Source organism: Pelmatolapia mariae, linkage group LG22, assembly GCF_036321145.2.
Source record: "Pelmatolapia mariae isolate MD_Pm_ZW linkage group LG22, Pm_UMD_F_2, whole genome shotgun sequence".
In the NCBI taxonomy this organism is placed as follows: Eukaryota; Metazoa; Chordata; class Actinopteri; order Cichliformes; family Cichlidae; genus Pelmatolapia; species Pelmatolapia mariae.
Genome location: NC_086245.2, coordinates 24,784,877 through 24,803,286, shown reverse-complemented (window position 1 = coordinate 24,803,286; position 18,410 = coordinate 24,784,877). Strand labels below are relative to the sequence as shown.

Below are 18,410 nucleotides of genomic sequence, written 5' to 3'. Positions count from 1 at the left end.
AACGACAACATACCAGAGCTCATGTAAAAGAGTCAGTTTACATCAAATTGATGCAATTAAAATGAGCGAATAGAGCGAAATGGTTAAAATAATTATACTATTACACCTGCTTCTGGACAAACAAATAAGCCTGTATTTAACTACATTTATTTCATAAAAACACCATAAAAATAAAAACATCCTTTTAAATTTTTTCCTTTTTTCGTTCTTTTTTCTTTTGCTAGCATTTCCTTAATGTATACTGATTAGAGGGTTTAAGGATGGGTGGGTGTGTGAGCTGCTCGAGGGAGAGCACCCAGTTACTGGGGCCTGGCGCAGCCTGAAAGATCAACATGGGCCCACCTTCCTGTGGGCACAACCACATGCAGGAAGGGCTGCAGGGGTCCGGTGCATTGTGGATTGTGTGGAGGTCAGAAGTGGAGGCTCTGGTGGTCCGATTCCCTGTTGCCAAAACTGGCTGTAGAAACATTATGTCTTTATTTTTCTAAAACATGATGAAAACTGGCAGAATAAAAAAAAATTGCAACATAAACACACACCAGAAAAGCACAACTTAGTCGAGTAGATCACCTTTAAATACATTTCTTGCACATATCATGTTTGGACTGTTTTTTTTTTTTAAATTGAAATAAAAATGTCGCCAACATTTTAACATTATAACAAAGAAAAAAATAGTTTGATATGCTTAAATACAAAAGTTAAACAGGATCGCATTATGATTAGCTATAGCACTGATAACAAAAAACTTTGTTAAAGAGCACTTTAAGCTCTTGTGTGTACGTTTCTTAGGGAGTTTCTTTTTAACTTTTAAACTGTGTTTGTGTTAATAAATAATACAGGTGATAGTGATAGATGACATACTGCAGACAAGTCAGGTAACACTGCGTGCGTGAGTTATTATAGTTAGGCTAAGTGCTTTTCTATACAAGCTCAGGCTTCGAGGGCGCTCTAAATGCTCACATTCTGGTTTTTGTTTTCTATGTCTTTATATTGGGGAGCACAGATATCCCTAATATGGTCATGTCAGGTGCACAGCTCTGGGTGTAAGTAAAAGCCCCACCCACCTGCTGTTAAATCTTTGAGCTGTGAGGGGCAGCCAATCAGTAGAAAAGAATGGTTAAAAAGAGCTACAACAGCTTTTTCCAGACAGACCATGTACTGTGGGGCTTCAACGTGGCCCACAATAACATAAGGATTATTTTAAACTAATAGTCGTGTAAATCTGCTCCAGTAAAGGCCCAGAGTTGGAAATGAGCAGGTCCCCCTTTAAAGATGGATACAGTTTATTTAAAAGTGATTTGTTGACATAAACAGCTGGAGCTTTTATGAGTTTGCCTGTTGGTTCGGGCACCTCGTGTACATTCAGCTCACTCACTCCAGCGTGCACATGCACACCAACACATGCTAGTGTCTTGTTTCTTCAGACCTCTGAAGTGGACTGATGCTAATGAACCCTGAACAGAAGCTCCACACATTCGTGGTTCGGTGGGAAAGAGGAGGAGTTATAAAGAGAGAGAGAGAGGGAGAGAGAGAGAGAAGGTTGAATCAATGCCCATAAATCTCCATTCTGGCTCGCTGGTTGAATGGCAACATTTGGTAGGAGGAGAAAGGGAGGAAGAGAAGAGGAGAGAGAGAGAGAGGGGGGAAATGGACCTGAGAGCAGAGCTGATGGAGGCACATCTTGAACAGGTTTACTCTGATTCACTTCTGATGTTTAGCCTTTAGAGCAGCCAAACTAACATTAACTTCTCCGCATCTCTCTCATTCTTCTCTCCTGTCCTTCTCCTTGCACTCCCCCCTCCTCCTCCTCCTCTTCTTTAACCTCCCTGTTGTTGCATGTTTGAACTGCTGCTGAAAGCTGAGCATTTGGATAGAGAGGACAAGAGGATAGTGGGGAGCAAGACAGTGAACCCTTGTGCTGCAGGAAATGAGTGATGAACGCACCGAACGCTTTGTGAAAGAATAACGGGGCGAGGTAGAGGAGAGAGGTGGGATTAGATTCTGAAGAGGTAAAGTGGCATGGCAGCTGCAGAGGGGGAAAAAGGCCGGGTGGGAGTTTTTTTTGTATTTTTTTAATGAACTCAGGTACTTTGGCAGAGAGCAGTGACAAGTGGTTTAGTTTTGGGTGATTTGGCAAAGACTAACACTGAGAATGGCGCTGCTGTGAGAGCCGAGACAGACAGAACATTGTCTAAAGCTCTCTCTTTTTTTTTCTTGTTTTTACATCCATCCTTTTCCTCTCTTCCTCTCCATCTTTCAGGTATAAGAACGTGGAACGTCTGGCGGCGGAAGAGTACGAGAGGGAGCGCGTCAGGGTGTCGAGGAATCAACCTGCCGTCGACCTGAACTTTGAACCCTCGGAAGCCTGGCCTCCGTCATCATCACGCAGCAGCACGCCGTCTTCCTTCGCCTCACAGGAGGACGCAGAGGCTGAGCTTGAAACAGAGACCCCAACTGCCGTTCCCTGCACTCCATCTGAGACTGGTAGGATTGCTGAGAACCATGTTCGATGCATCGATCTGTCAATGAGAACGTGGATGGTCGATTATTAGGAGATATAATCGTCTCTTGTTACAAAAATGTAGCCAGTTGGCACCCATATGTATTCTAAAATATTACTACTACCGCAGACTGGTATGGATCCTGCACACAACAATAACAGGGCAATGTTTAGGTTCATACCTTGATGAGAAGCTGGGAATGTGTTGTTATTATTTTAATTATTTTAGGGTCTTTACCTTACTATATAATGCACCTTGGGGCAACTGTTGTTGTGATTTTGCGCTATATCAATAAAACTGAATTGAAAATGCCATTGCTTTCTGCAAGATTTCAACAGTGGGAGGGAAAAACCATTTTTTAGCAGGAAGGCATCTGTCATCACTAGCTGTTCCTGAGGGGAGGGTCCACTTCCACTGAAATCACACTGTGGAAGAGAGGCAAATATTAATGATAACTAATGATTAAATGCATGATGGTGTATAAACACAGAGGGAAAAAAATGAGTGAAGTAGAAACACCCAGTGCATCATGGGAAGTCCAACACAGCCTAGGCCTATTGCAGTGTAACTAAAGAAGGTTTTGTGGTCACCTGATCCAGTTCTAACTAAAAAGCTAGTTTCCTGTGACGTCTGCAGTGGTGCTTATCAGACAGTTGCCAAGATTAATATGGATTTATTTTAATGTTAGTAACATTTTTAATGTTACCTGTAACCATAGACTGTGTGTACAGACAGCGGTGATGATGTGTGAAAGGTGTCCAGTGCTGCTGGCAAATACTTTGAAAACTAATAGTTAAAAACACAGGATGTCCTGTTCAGTTGTTATCTGAGCGGCCTACTGCACTTATTCTCAACCTTACATGGTTTTTACTTTGCAGCTCACCATTTAAATTAACATACAGACGCGAGGGAAAAGAAGAAGGAGGAGGGAAACAGAATGTGGAAAGTAGTAAGAGGAGAGGATACTTTTGGAAAAGAGTGAGGGGATATGGGTGAAGGGGTGAAATGAACTTTTGAAAGACGTTTTTGAATGTGCCGTGCCAAAACATCCATGCAAGGAAACAGCCTCGTTTTGGGAGTGCACGCAAAGCCACAAACTGAAGTTGTGTCGCTCACACAGGCTGGTGTTTGAGGCCTCGCGCTGCCGTGTTATTCTAACCCTGCCGGTCTCAGTGCGTGGACTGTGCTGTTGAGTTATGGGTGTCTACCATGTACACGTGTGTGTTTCGGTGTAAACAGGAACTTAATTCTTCATTTCCTGCTCATATCCTGGTCCTGCCACAGCCTGGCTTTGTGTATGTGCTGTATTATTTACATTCTGTGTTTTTGCTTTTCTTGTCACCAGCAACAGAGGTGCCTTTTAAAATACGTCTTTCAAACAGTATTTTGTCATAGATATGTCACATGTAGTGCCATACAATATGTTTCTGTGTGACTGAACTCCAATGGAAGTTGTAAAAAAACATGAGAGGAGGTAAATAACTCTGATGTTTTTGTGACAGAAGAAGCCAACGACTTTAGTGCCAGCGTAGACGCAGAGGAGAAAGAGGCAGAAGCCACTGCTGAGGAGGAGGAGGAGGAAGAGGAAGGACGGAAAGATGTGGAAGTAGAGGAGGAAGTGACAGCAGAAAGGGAAGAGGAAGAAGTTGAGGAACAGGCAGAGGAACCAGAGAAGGAGAGAGAGGAGGCAGAGGAGGACAGTGGCATCCTGAGCGACAAGGAACGGCAGAATGAGGAAGTAAATGAGAAGGACAACTGCTCAGCCTCCAGCATCTCCTCCGCCAGCAGCACTCTGGAAAGAGAGGAGAGGGGCAGCAATGAGAGCGGTGGGTTTTAAAAGGAAAATGTGGAAATTAATCAATTTTTATGATTTAGAATTGGTTTCAAGAACCTGCATTTATGATTCATTTCACTCTAATGAAACTATAAAGTCACTGGGTGTGAGCTCCAGTGTCCGTTTTGTTTTTATTTCCGTCTTTAACCACATCGCCCTCTTTCCAGGCTTTAAGGAGGCAGAGGTGAATGAGAACTGCAACAAACTCCTCAACAGCAAACTCTTTATGCTCGACATGCTGTACTCCCAGAACAAGAAGCCCAGCGATGAGGAGGAAGAGGAAGATGTGGACAAGGAGAAGGAGGAAGGGGAGGGGGAGGACAAAGAGGCTCAGCAGGATGCTAACAGGCAACCTGGGGAAGACCAAGAGAAGAACAGCAGGGATGAGAAGTCGGACCATCGCGGCAGCATCCGACCGATTGCCGAGCGGTTCGGAGACTTGATCAAGGACATCGGCACGTCTCACGCTCACTTGGACGGCCCGGCCAACGAGCCCCCTCCTCCCCCGCCCAAAAAGGAATCGGACACAATCTGGGACCAGCTGCTGGCCAGCCCTCGAGAGCTGCGCATCGGGGACATCAACTTCACCGACCTGACAGAGGAAGACGACAAGGACTTCCTCGATGCCGTTTTGATGGGGGGCTGCGGAGAGCTCCCGCCCCTGCCCCCGCCTCCGCCCTGCATCCCCCGCTTCCCTCCACCCCCACCCATGTTGGGCAGTTGCCCTCCGCCCCCACCCTTATTTGGCAGCATGAGGCCTCCACCTCCTCCTTCATTTAACGCCCTAATTCCAGTGCCTCCTCCCCCAGAGCCGCCTCTGTTTAACAAAAAGAAGAAGACGATCAGACTCTTCTGGAGTGAGGTGAGAAAAAAAAACACACGTTATAATTTCATTGCTGTATTGATAAAGTTTTGTTGGGATGGTGTGTAAAACATTGAGAAAAAGTACCGTGGAAATGTCTTGAGTTTTTCTTTGGACATTGGCTGCTTTAAGAACCACCTTCAGATCAGTCCTTGTACCTGGCAGTGAAAGATGGTGTTTTAATTCCAGTTGGAGGCACAAATCACCACCCAAAATGCAGGACTCACAGAGTCAAATGTAACTCAAAACACTTAACTTTATTGCTAGATAGCAACAGAACAGAAAACTAACTAAACTGAGAGTACAAAAACAAACTAAGCAGACAGGCTAGCAAACGGAACACACAGTGACGAGCAGGGAAGGACGCAGACACTAAATACAAGAGGTGAACAGGACTAACAGGAAACAGCTGGGGGACACAGCTGACGCTGATTACACTGAGGAGACAGGGAGAGCACAAACAGAACACACTGACAAAAGACACAGACCTTCAAAATAAAACAGGAAATGCACAGACTGGACTCGGAGACACGGTACAGACAGAACAGAGGGAGCGCAGAACCAAAAACCCTAAGAACCAAAGGGTGCAAACCCAAACACACAATCAGCATAAACTAGAACAAAGGATCATAATAACAACAACAAAATAATAATAATAATAATAATGATAATAATAATAAACACAAAATGCTGGGCCAAATGACCCAGGTCCATGACAGCAAAGGCTGAGGGGAGTCAAATTACACAAGAACTGGATGGAAAATTGGTGGCAACAGAGCTCATGGAATGATTAAATTAAATTTTGCTTAAAAGGCTCATCAACATGTACACAGCGGGTCAGGAGAGAGGTGCAGCAGTGACTGTCTACTGTTATGGTTTGGGCTGTGTTTCAGTCAGTAGTGCTGGGTGGGCATCTTGTCAGAAATGATTGAATTATGAATGCAGAAAAGTACCAACAGATACAGTGTAATAAAATACCACCTGGAAAGCATCTGATTGTAAGTAAGTAAGTAAGTAAGGTTTATTTATTAAGCGCTTTTCGTAGACAGGCAGTCACAAAGCGCTGTACACAAAGGTTAAAATAAAGAAAACATTAAGTAATAAAATAGACAATATAAATAATGCAAATTCAAAACAATTCAAAAGTGTTGATTAACAGATTGGCTTCATTTTACAGCGTGACAGCTGTCCAAATCACACTGTCAATGCAGCAAAAGCATACCTGGATAGGAAAACACACAATGGAACACAATCAGTCATGGATTGGCCTCCCCAGAGCTCAGACCTCAACATTATCGAGGCAGTGTGGAATCATCCTGACAGAGAACAGGATAAAAGACAGTCAATATCCAAAGAAGAGCTTTGAAAGTCCTTTAAGAAGCCTGGAGAACTATTCCTGAAGACTGAAAGGAAAATACAGGAAAGTTTACCTAAGAGTGTTCAGGCTGTGTTGAAGAATAAAGGTGGTCGTACTGAATACGGACTTTGAAGCTTGTTATAATTGTACTTACTCTTTTTTTTCTTTTTTTTTTACCTTTTTATACTATATTTCCAAGTTTGTTTGCTGAAGTTTAAACAAATTGCTTTGCATATTTCCCTATTTCTATATATTTGCTAGCAAAATATATAGAAATGAGGGGCGGGTGAAGACATTTGCGCAGCATTATAGGATGCTATAATTCGCAAATCATTTAAATAGCACACGATAACACATCAAATACAGGCAACAGAGTATTGTTATTACATTTTGAAAAATATATTCCTACTGTGTTACACATTGTAAGCATTCAGGACCTAAGGTGTCCAGTCCTAGAGTATGTGTTAGTTTGTCTGGATGTCTGTCGAGTGTTTTCTGTTTCTTGCACGGTAGATTTATAACTTGGATCCGTCTGTGCAACAATGAAGTATAATCACTTTCAGTGGTGATTTTTTAATACTGCCCGAGAGCCTAAATAATATAAGCATTTAAGATTTATTTGACTATGTCCGTATTCTCTATTGCAGAAGATGCTATGGGCCAAAATACCAAGTTGATTTTTTTTTAAACTGCATGTTTCCATTAGCCAGTTAAGATGAAACAGTCACCAGAAACAATGACTCACTCAACATGTTCCTTTGGCCGCTGGTATTTGTGGTTCGTTGAGTTCAGAGTCTCTCATTTACCTCTTTTATTGTAGGAAGTGGGAGTCTGACACAAGTCTCCATCTGATGCACTCAATGCTTGTTTTGTTTGTGATCAGGTGCGTCCGACAGACTGTCAGTACAGGGACTACAAGAGGAGTGGAGAGTCATTCTGGTCCAAACTGGAACCGGTGAAGTTGGACACAGCCAAACTGGAACACCTGTTTGAGTCAAAGTCAAAGGAAATACCAGTTACAAAGGTATGTAACTGTACGATACTGACTCCAAAAACTAGTTCTAGTAGTATCTAAGAGAAGTGCTGCGAGATTATCCATTTAATAACAATAATTAGAACTATTTCAAAATTTGCTTTTTATATAAATTATCAAATCTTTGTCAAGCAGTTAAAAGTTTTTGTCCATTATTCTTTTACTTTGAAGGCAGATTTTTCACAGGTTAAACAAGGTCATGTGTGTCTTGATCCTGATCAAACGGTGCAGTTCTGGATCGGTTGTAATTCTCACAAAGCCTCAAAATAAGAAAAATATGATCTGCAAACAAGGGAAGATAAAGCCAGGCCTCTCGCACTTTGAACTCCTGATCCACTGCTACCATCATGTAATAAATTTTAGGGGTCATAATAATGACAATTTTCCTCTAATAAACAGTCTCCTCATATCATATGAGAATTTATTTGCTAATAGTCCTTAAATAGACTTCAAAGAAACTCACTTCAGTATTGCTGTAATTTGAGAACGGTGAGCTTCACTGACTCATTGACTTGTATCAGGCTCCTTTCACAAAGTTTTACCACCTCTTAACATAAATAGATGTGGACACATGGCATATTGACAGCTGAGGTAAACAGCGGACTGACAGCCTACACTCAGTACAGCAGCCACTGTAACTCTGATTATGCACTCGAATTAGGACAGGTAAAAAAAACTGAATTCCTTTGACTGCAATCTACAGTGTACTGATACCTAGTGATGAGATTTTACACTCTTTAACTGGGCTGTTCAGTCTGTTCACTGTACCTCAAAATGATATCCTGAGCTTAAAGCTATTGGAAGGAAACATCAAACATATAAACTGTATTTACACAGTGCATACTTACAACAAGACACATGTTAATCCTCGTCTTGTTCTAATAAAAAAACAGTCACAAGTTTCTGTTTGGATGGCAAAAAGGTTTCGTGGTGTTTGTACAAACTCACATTGTGTTGTACTTAAATTCCTACACAGTATATTAACTTTTCCTTCATGCTGGGAGTGCAGCTCCACGTTGTTGAAATTTCACAGGAAGTATCGTAAAAGCTCCTGTCTGTGCTACACCAGCACTTCATTTCTGAGTCACTAAATATGAGGAGTTTCAGAGGGCAGCAGATGCCACTTCCCATCATACAGCTCCACAGGCCAGTTTAAGCTTCACCAGTGACACTAACAAGGTCTTTGCACCTACTCTGTTACACTGTAAACTGTTGACATGCTATGACTTCCTTCCTTTAATAGTTTATGATGGCGGTGAGGTTGATACCCCTACATTGACACTCACATAAATAAGAATGCACACACACACCTACAGTGGCTTGCAAAAGTATTCGGCCCCCTTGAACATTCCCACATTTTGTCACATTACAGCCACAGACATGAATCAATTTTATTGGAATTCCACGTGAAAGACCAATACAAAGTGGTGTACACGTGAGAAGTGGAACGAAAATCATACATGATTCCAAACATTTTTTACAAATAAATAACTGCAAAGTGGGGTGTGCATAATTATTCAGCCCCTTTTGGTCTGAGTGCAGTCAGTTGCCCATAGACATTGCCTGATGAGTGCTAATGATTAAATAGAGTGCACCTGTGTGTAATCTAATGTCAGTACAAATACAGCTGCTCTGTGATGGCCTCAGAGGTTGTCTAAGAGAATATTGGGAGCAACAACACCATGAAGTCCAAAGAACACACCAGATAGGTCAGGGATAAAGTTATTGAGACATTTAAAGCAGGCTTAGGCTACAAAAAGATTTCCCAAGCCTTGAACATCCCACGGAGCACTGTTCAAGCCATCATTCAGAAATGGAAGGAGTATGGCACAACTGTAAACCTACCAAGACAAGGCCGTCCACCTAAACTCACAGGCCGAACAAGGAGAGCGCTGATCAGAAATGCAGCCAAGAGGCCCATGGTGACTCTGGACGAGCTGCAGAGATCTACAGCTCAGGTGGGGGAATCTGTCCATAGGACAACTATTAGTCGTGCACTGCACAAAGTTGGCCTTTATGGAAGAGTGGCAAGAAGAAAGCCATTGTTAACAGAAAACCATAAGAAGTCCTGTTTGCAGTTTGCCACAAGCCATGTGGGGGACACAGCAAACATGTGGAAGAAGGTGCTCTGGTCAGATGAGACCAAAATGCAAAACGCTATGTGTGGCGGAAAACTAACACTGCACATCACTCTGAACACACCATCCCCACTGTCAAATATGGTGGTGGCAGCATCATGCTCTGGGGGTGCTTCTCTTCAGCAGGGACAGGGAAGCTGGTCAGAGTTGATGGGAAGATGGATGGAGCCAAATACAGGGCAATCTTGGAAGAAAACCTCTTGGAGTCTGCAAAAGACTTGAGACTGGGGCGGAGGTTCACCTTCCAGCAGGACAACGACCCTAAACATAAAGCCAGAAAACAATGGAATGGTTTAAAACAAAACATATCCATGTGTTAGAATGGCCCAGTCAAAGTCCAGATCTAAATCCAATCCAGAATCTGTGGCAAGATCTGAAAACTACTGTTCACAAACGCTGTCCATCTAATCTGACTGAGCTGGAGCTGTTTTGCAAAGAAGAATGGGCAAGAATTTCAGTCTCTAGATGTGCAAAGCTGGTAGAGACATACCCTAAAAGACTGGCAGCTGTAATTGCAGCAAAAGGTGGTTCTACAAAGTATTGACTCAGGGGGCTGAATAATTATGCACACCCCACTTTGCAGTTATTTATTTGTAAAAAATGTTTGGAATCATGTATGATTTTCGTTCCACTTCTCACATGTACACCACTTTGTATTGGTCTTTCACGTGGAATTCCAATAAAATTGATTCATGTTTGTGGCTGTAATGTGACAAAATGTGGGAATGTTCAAGGGGGCCGAATACTTTTGCAAGCCACTGTAGTATACTGCTAATCTGTCATGGTGTTTCCTGCTTCTACTGCCTATTTAGTTCCCACAGCTGCGATCAATGTAACCGGAGTGATGGGCCCTCTAATCCTTACAAGCCCATAAACCAGACCACACTGAGAAAAGAGACACAGAAAATACAAGAGGGAGCAAAACAGAGATCCAGCAGTGACCCCTCCCCCCCTCCCCCCGTCTGTATTTTTATGCTCCAGAAAACAGCGGCCGATGGCAAACGCCAAGAGATCATCGTTTTGGATTCCAAAAGGAGCAACGCCATCAATATTGGTCTGACAGTCCTGCCTCCACCTCGCACCATCAAGACAGCCATCCTCAACTTTGACGAGTATGCTCTCAACAAGGAGGGCATAGAGGTGAGAGATTCAAACAATGGGAAAAAAGAAAGGGAAAACAGATCACATCTGCACTTTGCTGTCCTCTCTAATCCCACAATTTCATTTTTTCCCTCACAGAAAATCCTGACGATGATCCCCACAGAGGAGGAGAAGCAGAAGATTCAGGAGGCTCAGCTGGCCAACCCTGATGTCCCGCTGGGCTCTGCAGAGCAGTTTCTCCTCACCCTGTCCTCCATCAGTGAGCTCTCTGCCAGACTCCAGCTCTGGGCCTTTAAAATGGACTACGAGGCAACGGAGAAGGTGAAACAACAAAAACCTTAAGAGTGTTAAGAAAAATGTACTTTCCATAATGGGAGGGAACCAACACCATCACTACATCCACATTTGAAATAATACTTAGCAAGTAAAAGTGGTTTCCTTAAAGCAGAAACAGACCACAGAGGTTTGAGCAAATGTGCTCAGCATGTGTGCTTATTGTGTGTACTCTTTAAACCCGTGTCACCAAGTATCAACATCCTTTTAGTACAAAGAACATCCGCAAAGCATCAACATAGTTACATCATGACAAAATATGCACGCTTATTAGCGGCACCTCGTCTTCTTCTGGCACGGCGTCGTGTTTTATTCGAGCGAAGAATGCATCCAGGAGGAGAAGTTCAAAGCCAAAGCCTGGAGTATGAGAAACATGCTGCCCCTCTGTTACCGCCCTGTAAATTTTACAGCATCCAGCGGGATGTTGTTGTCTTTAATCTCCATGTAAGGCACGGTTCTCCCCACCGCATATTCGGCAGAGCCGTGTTCCCGGCTCCGCTCTGGAAGTGGAAGCTTTAATGGAGGGAAGCATAGCATGCAGGCACACAAACACATGCACTCAAGAGAACCGGCTGCACAGAAACAAGAGGTCGACTTAATCAGAAACATGTTTTGTGCTGAAGTTTGACCGAAGCAGCAACCTCTGTGGCAACCTCTCGCGACCTTAAACAAGAGCAGATGATTTTAGGTGGTAGACAACATGCACCTGTTCGCTGTTTATTTAATGGCAGACTAATGAAACACATGTCTTTGGGAGTCTTAATTAACTTGTATAACAGTTTGTTTGTTTGTGTGTGTGTGTGTGTGTGTGTGTGTGTGTGTGTGTGTGTGTGTGTGTGTGTGTGTGTGTGTGTGTGTGTGTGTGTGTGTGTGTGTGTGTGTGTTTTCCTACTAGGAAGTAGCAGAGCCACTGCAGGATCTGAAGGAGGGTATGGATCAGCTGGAGAAGAACAAAACTATCCGCTACGTCCTCTCTACGCTGCTCTCCATCGGAAACTTCCTCAACAGCACCAATGTGAGTCACGACTATTACATCAGATTACTGGGAGACAAGTCAGTAGAATCTGAGTTTGTTTCTCAAAATAAACACAACATTCCTGTTCCAGGCTAAAGGCTTCGAGCTGACCTATTTGGAGAAGGTTCCAGAAGTGAAGGACACAGTCCATAAGCAGTCACTGCTCCATCACGTTTGCTCTGTGGTGGTGGAAAACTTCCCTCAGAGCACCGACCTCTACTCCGAGATAGGAGCCATCACGCGCTCTGCAAAAGTATGCTCTGCATTCACTGCTAAACTATTCTGCATCTCTACACTGTAAAAGATCAAGAGTTACATTTCCTTGAATTTTGTCAAAATAAGTCCAAAAACCTAAAAAGATAAAAGATAATTTTTTTCCCCTGACTGAAGTTGGAAGCACCTCACGCCACAGTCAAATTATCAAACCGCAGCCAATAATCATTTAAATTTCCGAGTAGTATGGGAAAGGGACCTTACCTGTTAAACATGCAAACAAAAGCTGTTGAGGAAAAGTGTATCCCTGGTTAGTTGTTGGTTGAATGTGTGTGTGTGATCCCAGGGCCTTTTTGAAGGTTGAGACGTGGTTTTTGGTGTTGTTTAGGATGAATTATTAGACACACATTTTAAAAAAAAGTATGTGCAAGAGTAGTTGTCCTAAATATTTATAACAATTAAAAGTTTCACTTCTATCACCATGAAAGTTTTGAATGTGGTTGGATACTTTTAGGTGACCTTATAAATATCATGCACTTTGATTTATTAGCGCTTAAAATAAATTTATGTATGACCAGAGGATTTTGACCCACTGTAGATTAAACTGTAGATTTGCAATGGCCAGATCAAGGCAAGAGCCAGTGGCATATAGAATAGTGTCATCAGCATATAAATTCTACATTGCAGTTTTGAGTGGCAGAGATAAAATTGCTTATATGGAGAGTGAATAAAAGAGATCCAAGAATAGATCCCTGTGGAACACCTATATAAATGGTAAGTGGACTTTAAAATGGACCTGAAACCATTAGAGGGGTTGTTCATCCAGACAACTGAGAATCATTTTTGAAATAAAATTCAATATAGGCCGAGGACATAAAGATGAACACACATATAGACATTCTTTAAATCTTTAGTATCATTTTACAGAAATCTTGTAAATGGGCACTAACATCGGCATTACTTTGTGCTGAACATTGGGGGGGTCAAGATCTCTGTCTAAATAAGTAAATAAATCTGGGTAAATTCCCAGATGATTAAACATGCAACTATTTTGCTGGTAATAACTGAAATGAGTAAAGAAAATCAACAGCCTATTTATGCAAGATAATTCATAATTTTACTGGGGGGTTATATTGGTTGGGTCTGATTATTGGGGGGGCCATAACCCCCCTAACCCCCCTGGAAATTACGCCCCTGGGCACTAAGATATCATGCGTTTGAGTAATGTGAATTGGATTGTATAAACGTTTTTTTCAACAGGTGGATTTTGACCAGCTGCAGGAGAACTTGTGTCAAATGGAGCGGCGCTGCAAAGCCTCGTGGGACCACCTGAAGGTGATTGCCAAGCACGAGATGAAGCCCCAGTTGAAGCAGAAGATGTCCGACTTCCTCAAAGACTGCGCAGAGCGAATCATCATCCTTAAGATTGTTCACCGCAGGATCATCAACAGGTAGCTCGTCTCACAGTTTGAATCATTTATTATTGATGTTTACCACAAAAAAAACTAAACAAAACTAATTAGTCTACTAAAACCAACACTATGCTGTGTGAATGAGGAAATCTGTGTAGTGCAACATATAAAACAGGAGGTAGGAAGAGTTGCCATCACCCTCATCTTCTTCCTTTCAGGTTCCACTCCTTCCTGCTGTTCCTTGGTCACCCGGCCTACAGTGTGAGAGAGATCAGCGTCCACAGGTTCAGTAAAATCCTCAGCGAGTTTGCGCTGGAGTACCGGACCACCCGAGAGCGTGTGCTGCAGCAGAAACAGAAACGAGCCGACCATCGCGAGCGCAACAAGACCCGAGGAAAGATGATCATGGACGTAAACACTCCTGTGAGTATTTCTCTCTCTCAAACACACACGCGCGCGCACACACACGCACGCACACACACATACTTCCAACCCCTTTTTGTTCTTGTTTTCTTCTTCAATCTGAAGTGCTGCTTTTTCACCTTTCTCGCTTCTTTCTATTCTTTTCGCAACTATTCTTTGACTTTCACTCTTTATTTCTCCCATAGTCTGATGATGAAGAGGAGCGTGAGGTATCACCTGTCTGTGTGTTTGTGTGCATGAATCCACTAACTGCATCTAAACGACTTTAACATCTGAGTGGTTGAATCAGTCAAAGGCACCAGGCACTGTACTGTTTGCAGTTGGATGTTTTTCTTGGTGCTTCCACTTTGCCGTGTTAAAGTTCAGAATACTCAGCTGCTAAATTCTGATCCTCTTTGATTCCGTCTCACTCCAACAGTGTGGTCGGAGTAGCGCAGGGAGCAACAACAGCGCCCCCAGTGGGGGTCAGGAAATTGAGCAGCCTCAGGGTTTGGAGCATGCAGAGGATGCTGCAGAGCACGAGCACATGAAAGCGGTGCTGAGAACCAGCCTCAGTGGCAGTGACAAGGAGGGCAGCGGCGTGCCGGGACTGCGGACACGGACCAGGTCACGGCCTGGACGAGGAGGTGGGGAAGGGAGAAAGAAGATTTCTGGAGTTGGGTCACTCGAAAGGATTTCCCTAATAAAGATTTTCTCACCTGTTTATGCAGGACGCAGCATGCAGGCATGGACTCCGCCTGTGGAGGACACTCAGATCTGTGGAGATGATGCCGCAGACGAAATCATGGAGCGCATAGTGAGGTCAGCCACTCAGGGTCCAGGAACCAGAACCCAGCCCAGAGAGAGGAGGAGATCCAGGGCCAACCGCAAATCATGTACGAGCTCACCTCTGTCCCAACTGCGCATGTCACGCTAATTTAAGTTCTGAATATGCCAGATTTTCAAACGGAAAGCATGACCATGAAAATGTATCTAATCTAAGAAGCTGACTGCATAGTGGATGATGAGTAACACCTCCAAGAAGACATGAGGAAACAAGCATAAGACAAAATATGTGAAATATAGTTTGAGATTTTGCAAAAAAGAAAAAAAAAACACTTCAAAACCATGACACTGCTTTCATATAAATATAAAGCTAAATACAGCAATCAGATTAGCTGAAAGCGAAGGGAAATTAAGCACCTTAAAGTCACTACAGGCAAAACATAATTGTTTCTACATGAGGTAGAGTACAGTTTGTAGACTTTATATAAAAGATGGACTCTATACAGCTCCTTAAATGACACCCTGTGGTTATTAAAGTCCTGCTGCTGAAACCACAAGCAGGGTGTTTTTGCTGTCTGTCTTATCTTTCTAAAACCAAACATTACCTACCTGGTGCCTGGTGGGTCTAACATGAAACCGAGTGACACACACACACACATATATAGTTATTTTTTGCTTCCAAAACATGTTTTATTTCATACTAGTAAATGTCTGCTTAGATGTATATTTTACTATTTTATTTGTTGGAAATTTCAGAAAGTTGTTGCATATTTAATGAGAGTATATTTCATTCGCTCATTCGGATCAAGGAGTCTAACCCATGCTTGAGTCAAAGGCTCTCATAAACCCCCAGCTGCTCCACTCTGCATGCCAAATATACTTGGGAAAGATACTAACCACACGTTTCTCCCCAATGTCTCCATTAAATGTGAGATGGGAGAGAAAAGTACTTGTGTGAGTGAATGAGGCGAGTTGTATAAAGCACTTTTAGTGCTCAGATTGAGTAGAAGATATTTTTTCCACATACTCTGAGCCAGAAATCATTACTTCAGCAGCTTTTACATATACCAGACTTTCCAGCTCAGTTCCTGTGTGTTGGAACCTTTCAGATCCTGATTTTTTTCTAGCAGCACATTGATAGGAAATAAAGTGATAAAACGTAATATTCAGAATCCTCCGTGTGTAAACAGTTTATTTTTTCTATTAGTCAACAAAGTGAAATCTGGCTTTATCTCATACTTAGACATCTGTTTGCAAATACCGAGGTGGTAATTTAGATGGCTAGGGGCTCATCTGCATGTTTAAACGCGCAATTTCAAAAAACCTATTCACATCAAAAAAATAGATTCCTAATGTAAGCACTCAACTGCATACGTTTAATGGTTATTTATGGCCTCTTAATTACATGTTCACCATTAATTTCTCTGTTTAAAACCAAGTAAATATGACTGTTATTTGTTGATTCTTACCAAAGCCAAGATATGGATTGTAATAAACCCCATGCAGAGCAGCTGTAAGTCTCAGCAAGTTAATTACAGTATATTATAAATCCTGGAACATGCATTCAGTTAGTAGTTAGTATGTAGTGCAGAACTGGAGAACATGAAAACATCACACGACTGCACGGTGACTCTCCGCGTCTTCTCTTCACAGTGAGGCGGACGCTGAAAAACGGCCTGACGCCAGAAGAAGCTCTCGCTTTAGGGCTAACTGATTCCCCAGAGCCACAGATGTGATCATCCACCTCTCGCCGTGAAAACTCAGCTTCAGATGTCTGTGTGAAATCTCTGTCAGCCTTTGCCCCTTTAGGTTTTTCCCAGCGGCTCTTTCTGCCTGATGTTTCTGAGTGAAGAGGCGGCATTACGACATTTTCACCTTCCAGAAGAAACAGTGGAGGTAACGAGGGAATGCTTCTCATAAGGACTGATTCTGTTCAGTTAGGCAAGGAAAAGGAAAATGTATTCAAGTGACGCTGCCTCTACACTGAATTATTTATTTATCTGAAAAGGATTTGAATACTGGGATGATTTTCGCTTGTGAGTGTCAGCAGCTGTGACCTCGCCGTTTTTGGGTTTTGTTTTTAAATTTCATTTGTTTAAACTGTGAATTTTGGTTGTGAAGTTTGCCGGGCTGAGGATGAATTTGAATTTGTTCCCAGGAGAAAAAACAAAGATTATCAGTAAGAGCATCTACACATCTGAAAAGTAATGAGCATGGCTGTGCTTTTGTAGGGACGCGAAAGGTTATCAAGCTGATGAGTGCCTTTCACTTCAAAGGGGCGATGCTGTACCTTCGTTCTCTCTTCGTTAACGTATTCACGTCCTAAATTTCACTTCCTAAGGCATGGTTCTCATGAGTATTACTGTTGAAAATCTTCTCTGTTTTGTTTGGTTTTTGTTTTTTTCAGTATTTATTTGCAAAGCTCTGACGTCTTGCACCTTAAATAACATTAAAGTGGACCCATTGTGCTCATTTCCCACTCCATATTTTTAGTTTTTTGGCTCCGCTAGTTTAAAAGGAATCCTCTTTAATCTTAACACAAGCCGTTTTAACTCCCTCCCCCGCCCTTTAAGCCAACTCTTTTCTGATTGGCTTTCTCTTAAAAACAGAAGATTTGATCGTATTAGCGATATCCGCTCTCATCGATCATACAGAGCCATGAGTAGGAAAGAAAAAAGGCTCAGTTTGAAGTGTGTGGCTCACGGGGTTACTGCATATATGCTGACCCGCTTACTTGAAACTGCATACGCCAGTGTAACAGTGCATATTTGCCACAAAACGAGGAAGAGCATAATAAGTCCACTTTAATAGTCTCGTGCTGAAATGAACGACTGATTGAAAACACAAAAAATAGTTTTTATCTCAGAGGAACTGTTTGTAAAGTGTAAAAAGAAAAAAAAAGATATGGACTTTTTTTAAAAAAACAAAACAAAAACATTTTAATAATCTATTTTGAAGAACATGCAGACAGTTCTGCATGATATGTGTAAATGCCCTTGTCAGCTGCCAGGTCCTAAATACTGTAAACTCTACAGTGTGCATGTTTAGTGCATTTCACATTGTGTATTATTTTTGTAATTGCTGTAGAAACTTGTATTATAGTCTGAGACAAAGGATCAATTGTGGCTTGTTTTTTCTTTCTGTGAATTGAAGAAATGTGTTGCTCCCTGCTAAGAGAGAGAGAGAGAGAGAAACAGAGAGAGAGGAGCATTATCTGGACGTTTGATTTGAGCTCTGTGGTCACACTCTGTCACGTACCAACTTGAACAGTCTAGACGCAAGAAACTGGGAAACACCACTGCATGAATGCCATGTAGTGAGCTGAACGTTCTTATAAACACTTTCACTTGAAATGCCGTGTATACACATTCTGCAATAAAAAAATAAAAACCATAGAGTGCAAATGTGGAGCTGCGTGTCATT

At 42.4% G+C, this 18,410-nt stretch overlaps 1 protein-coding gene across 6 annotated transcripts in view; it reads left to right on the top strand.

Annotated features, from left to right (window-relative positions):
* The window catches only part of fhod3a (formin homology 2 domain containing 3a), a 67,794-nt gene extending 49,399 nt beyond the window's left edge, over positions 1–18,395 (top strand). For 5 of the 6 annotated variants that reach the window (XM_065471192.1, XM_065471188.1, XM_065471190.1 and 2 more), the window contains 13 exons: positions 2,261–2,484; positions 4,004–4,327; positions 4,503–5,197; positions 7,438–7,578; positions 10,707–10,865; positions 10,965–11,147; positions 12,055–12,174; positions 12,266–12,427; positions 13,648–13,838; positions 14,018–14,222; positions 14,641–14,848; positions 14,933–15,097; positions 16,641–18,395. In XM_065471192.1, coding sequence (XP_065327264.1) covers positions 2,261–2,484; positions 4,004–4,327; positions 4,503–5,197; positions 7,438–7,578; positions 10,707–10,865; positions 10,965–11,147; positions 12,055–12,174; positions 12,266–12,427; positions 13,648–13,838; positions 14,018–14,222; positions 14,641–14,848; positions 14,933–15,097; positions 16,641–16,723 — 2,860 coding nt within the window. In that variant the 3' untranslated portion in view covers positions 16,724–18,395. The remainder of the gene's footprint in view (positions 1–2,260; positions 2,485–4,003; positions 4,328–4,502; positions 5,198–7,437; positions 7,579–10,706; positions 10,866–10,964; positions 11,148–12,054; positions 12,175–12,265; positions 12,428–13,647; positions 13,839–14,017; positions 14,223–14,640; positions 14,849–14,932; positions 15,098–16,640) is intronic. The other variant, XM_065471187.1, reaches the window with a different exon arrangement.
* Positions 18,396–18,410: the final 15 nt, after the last annotated feature.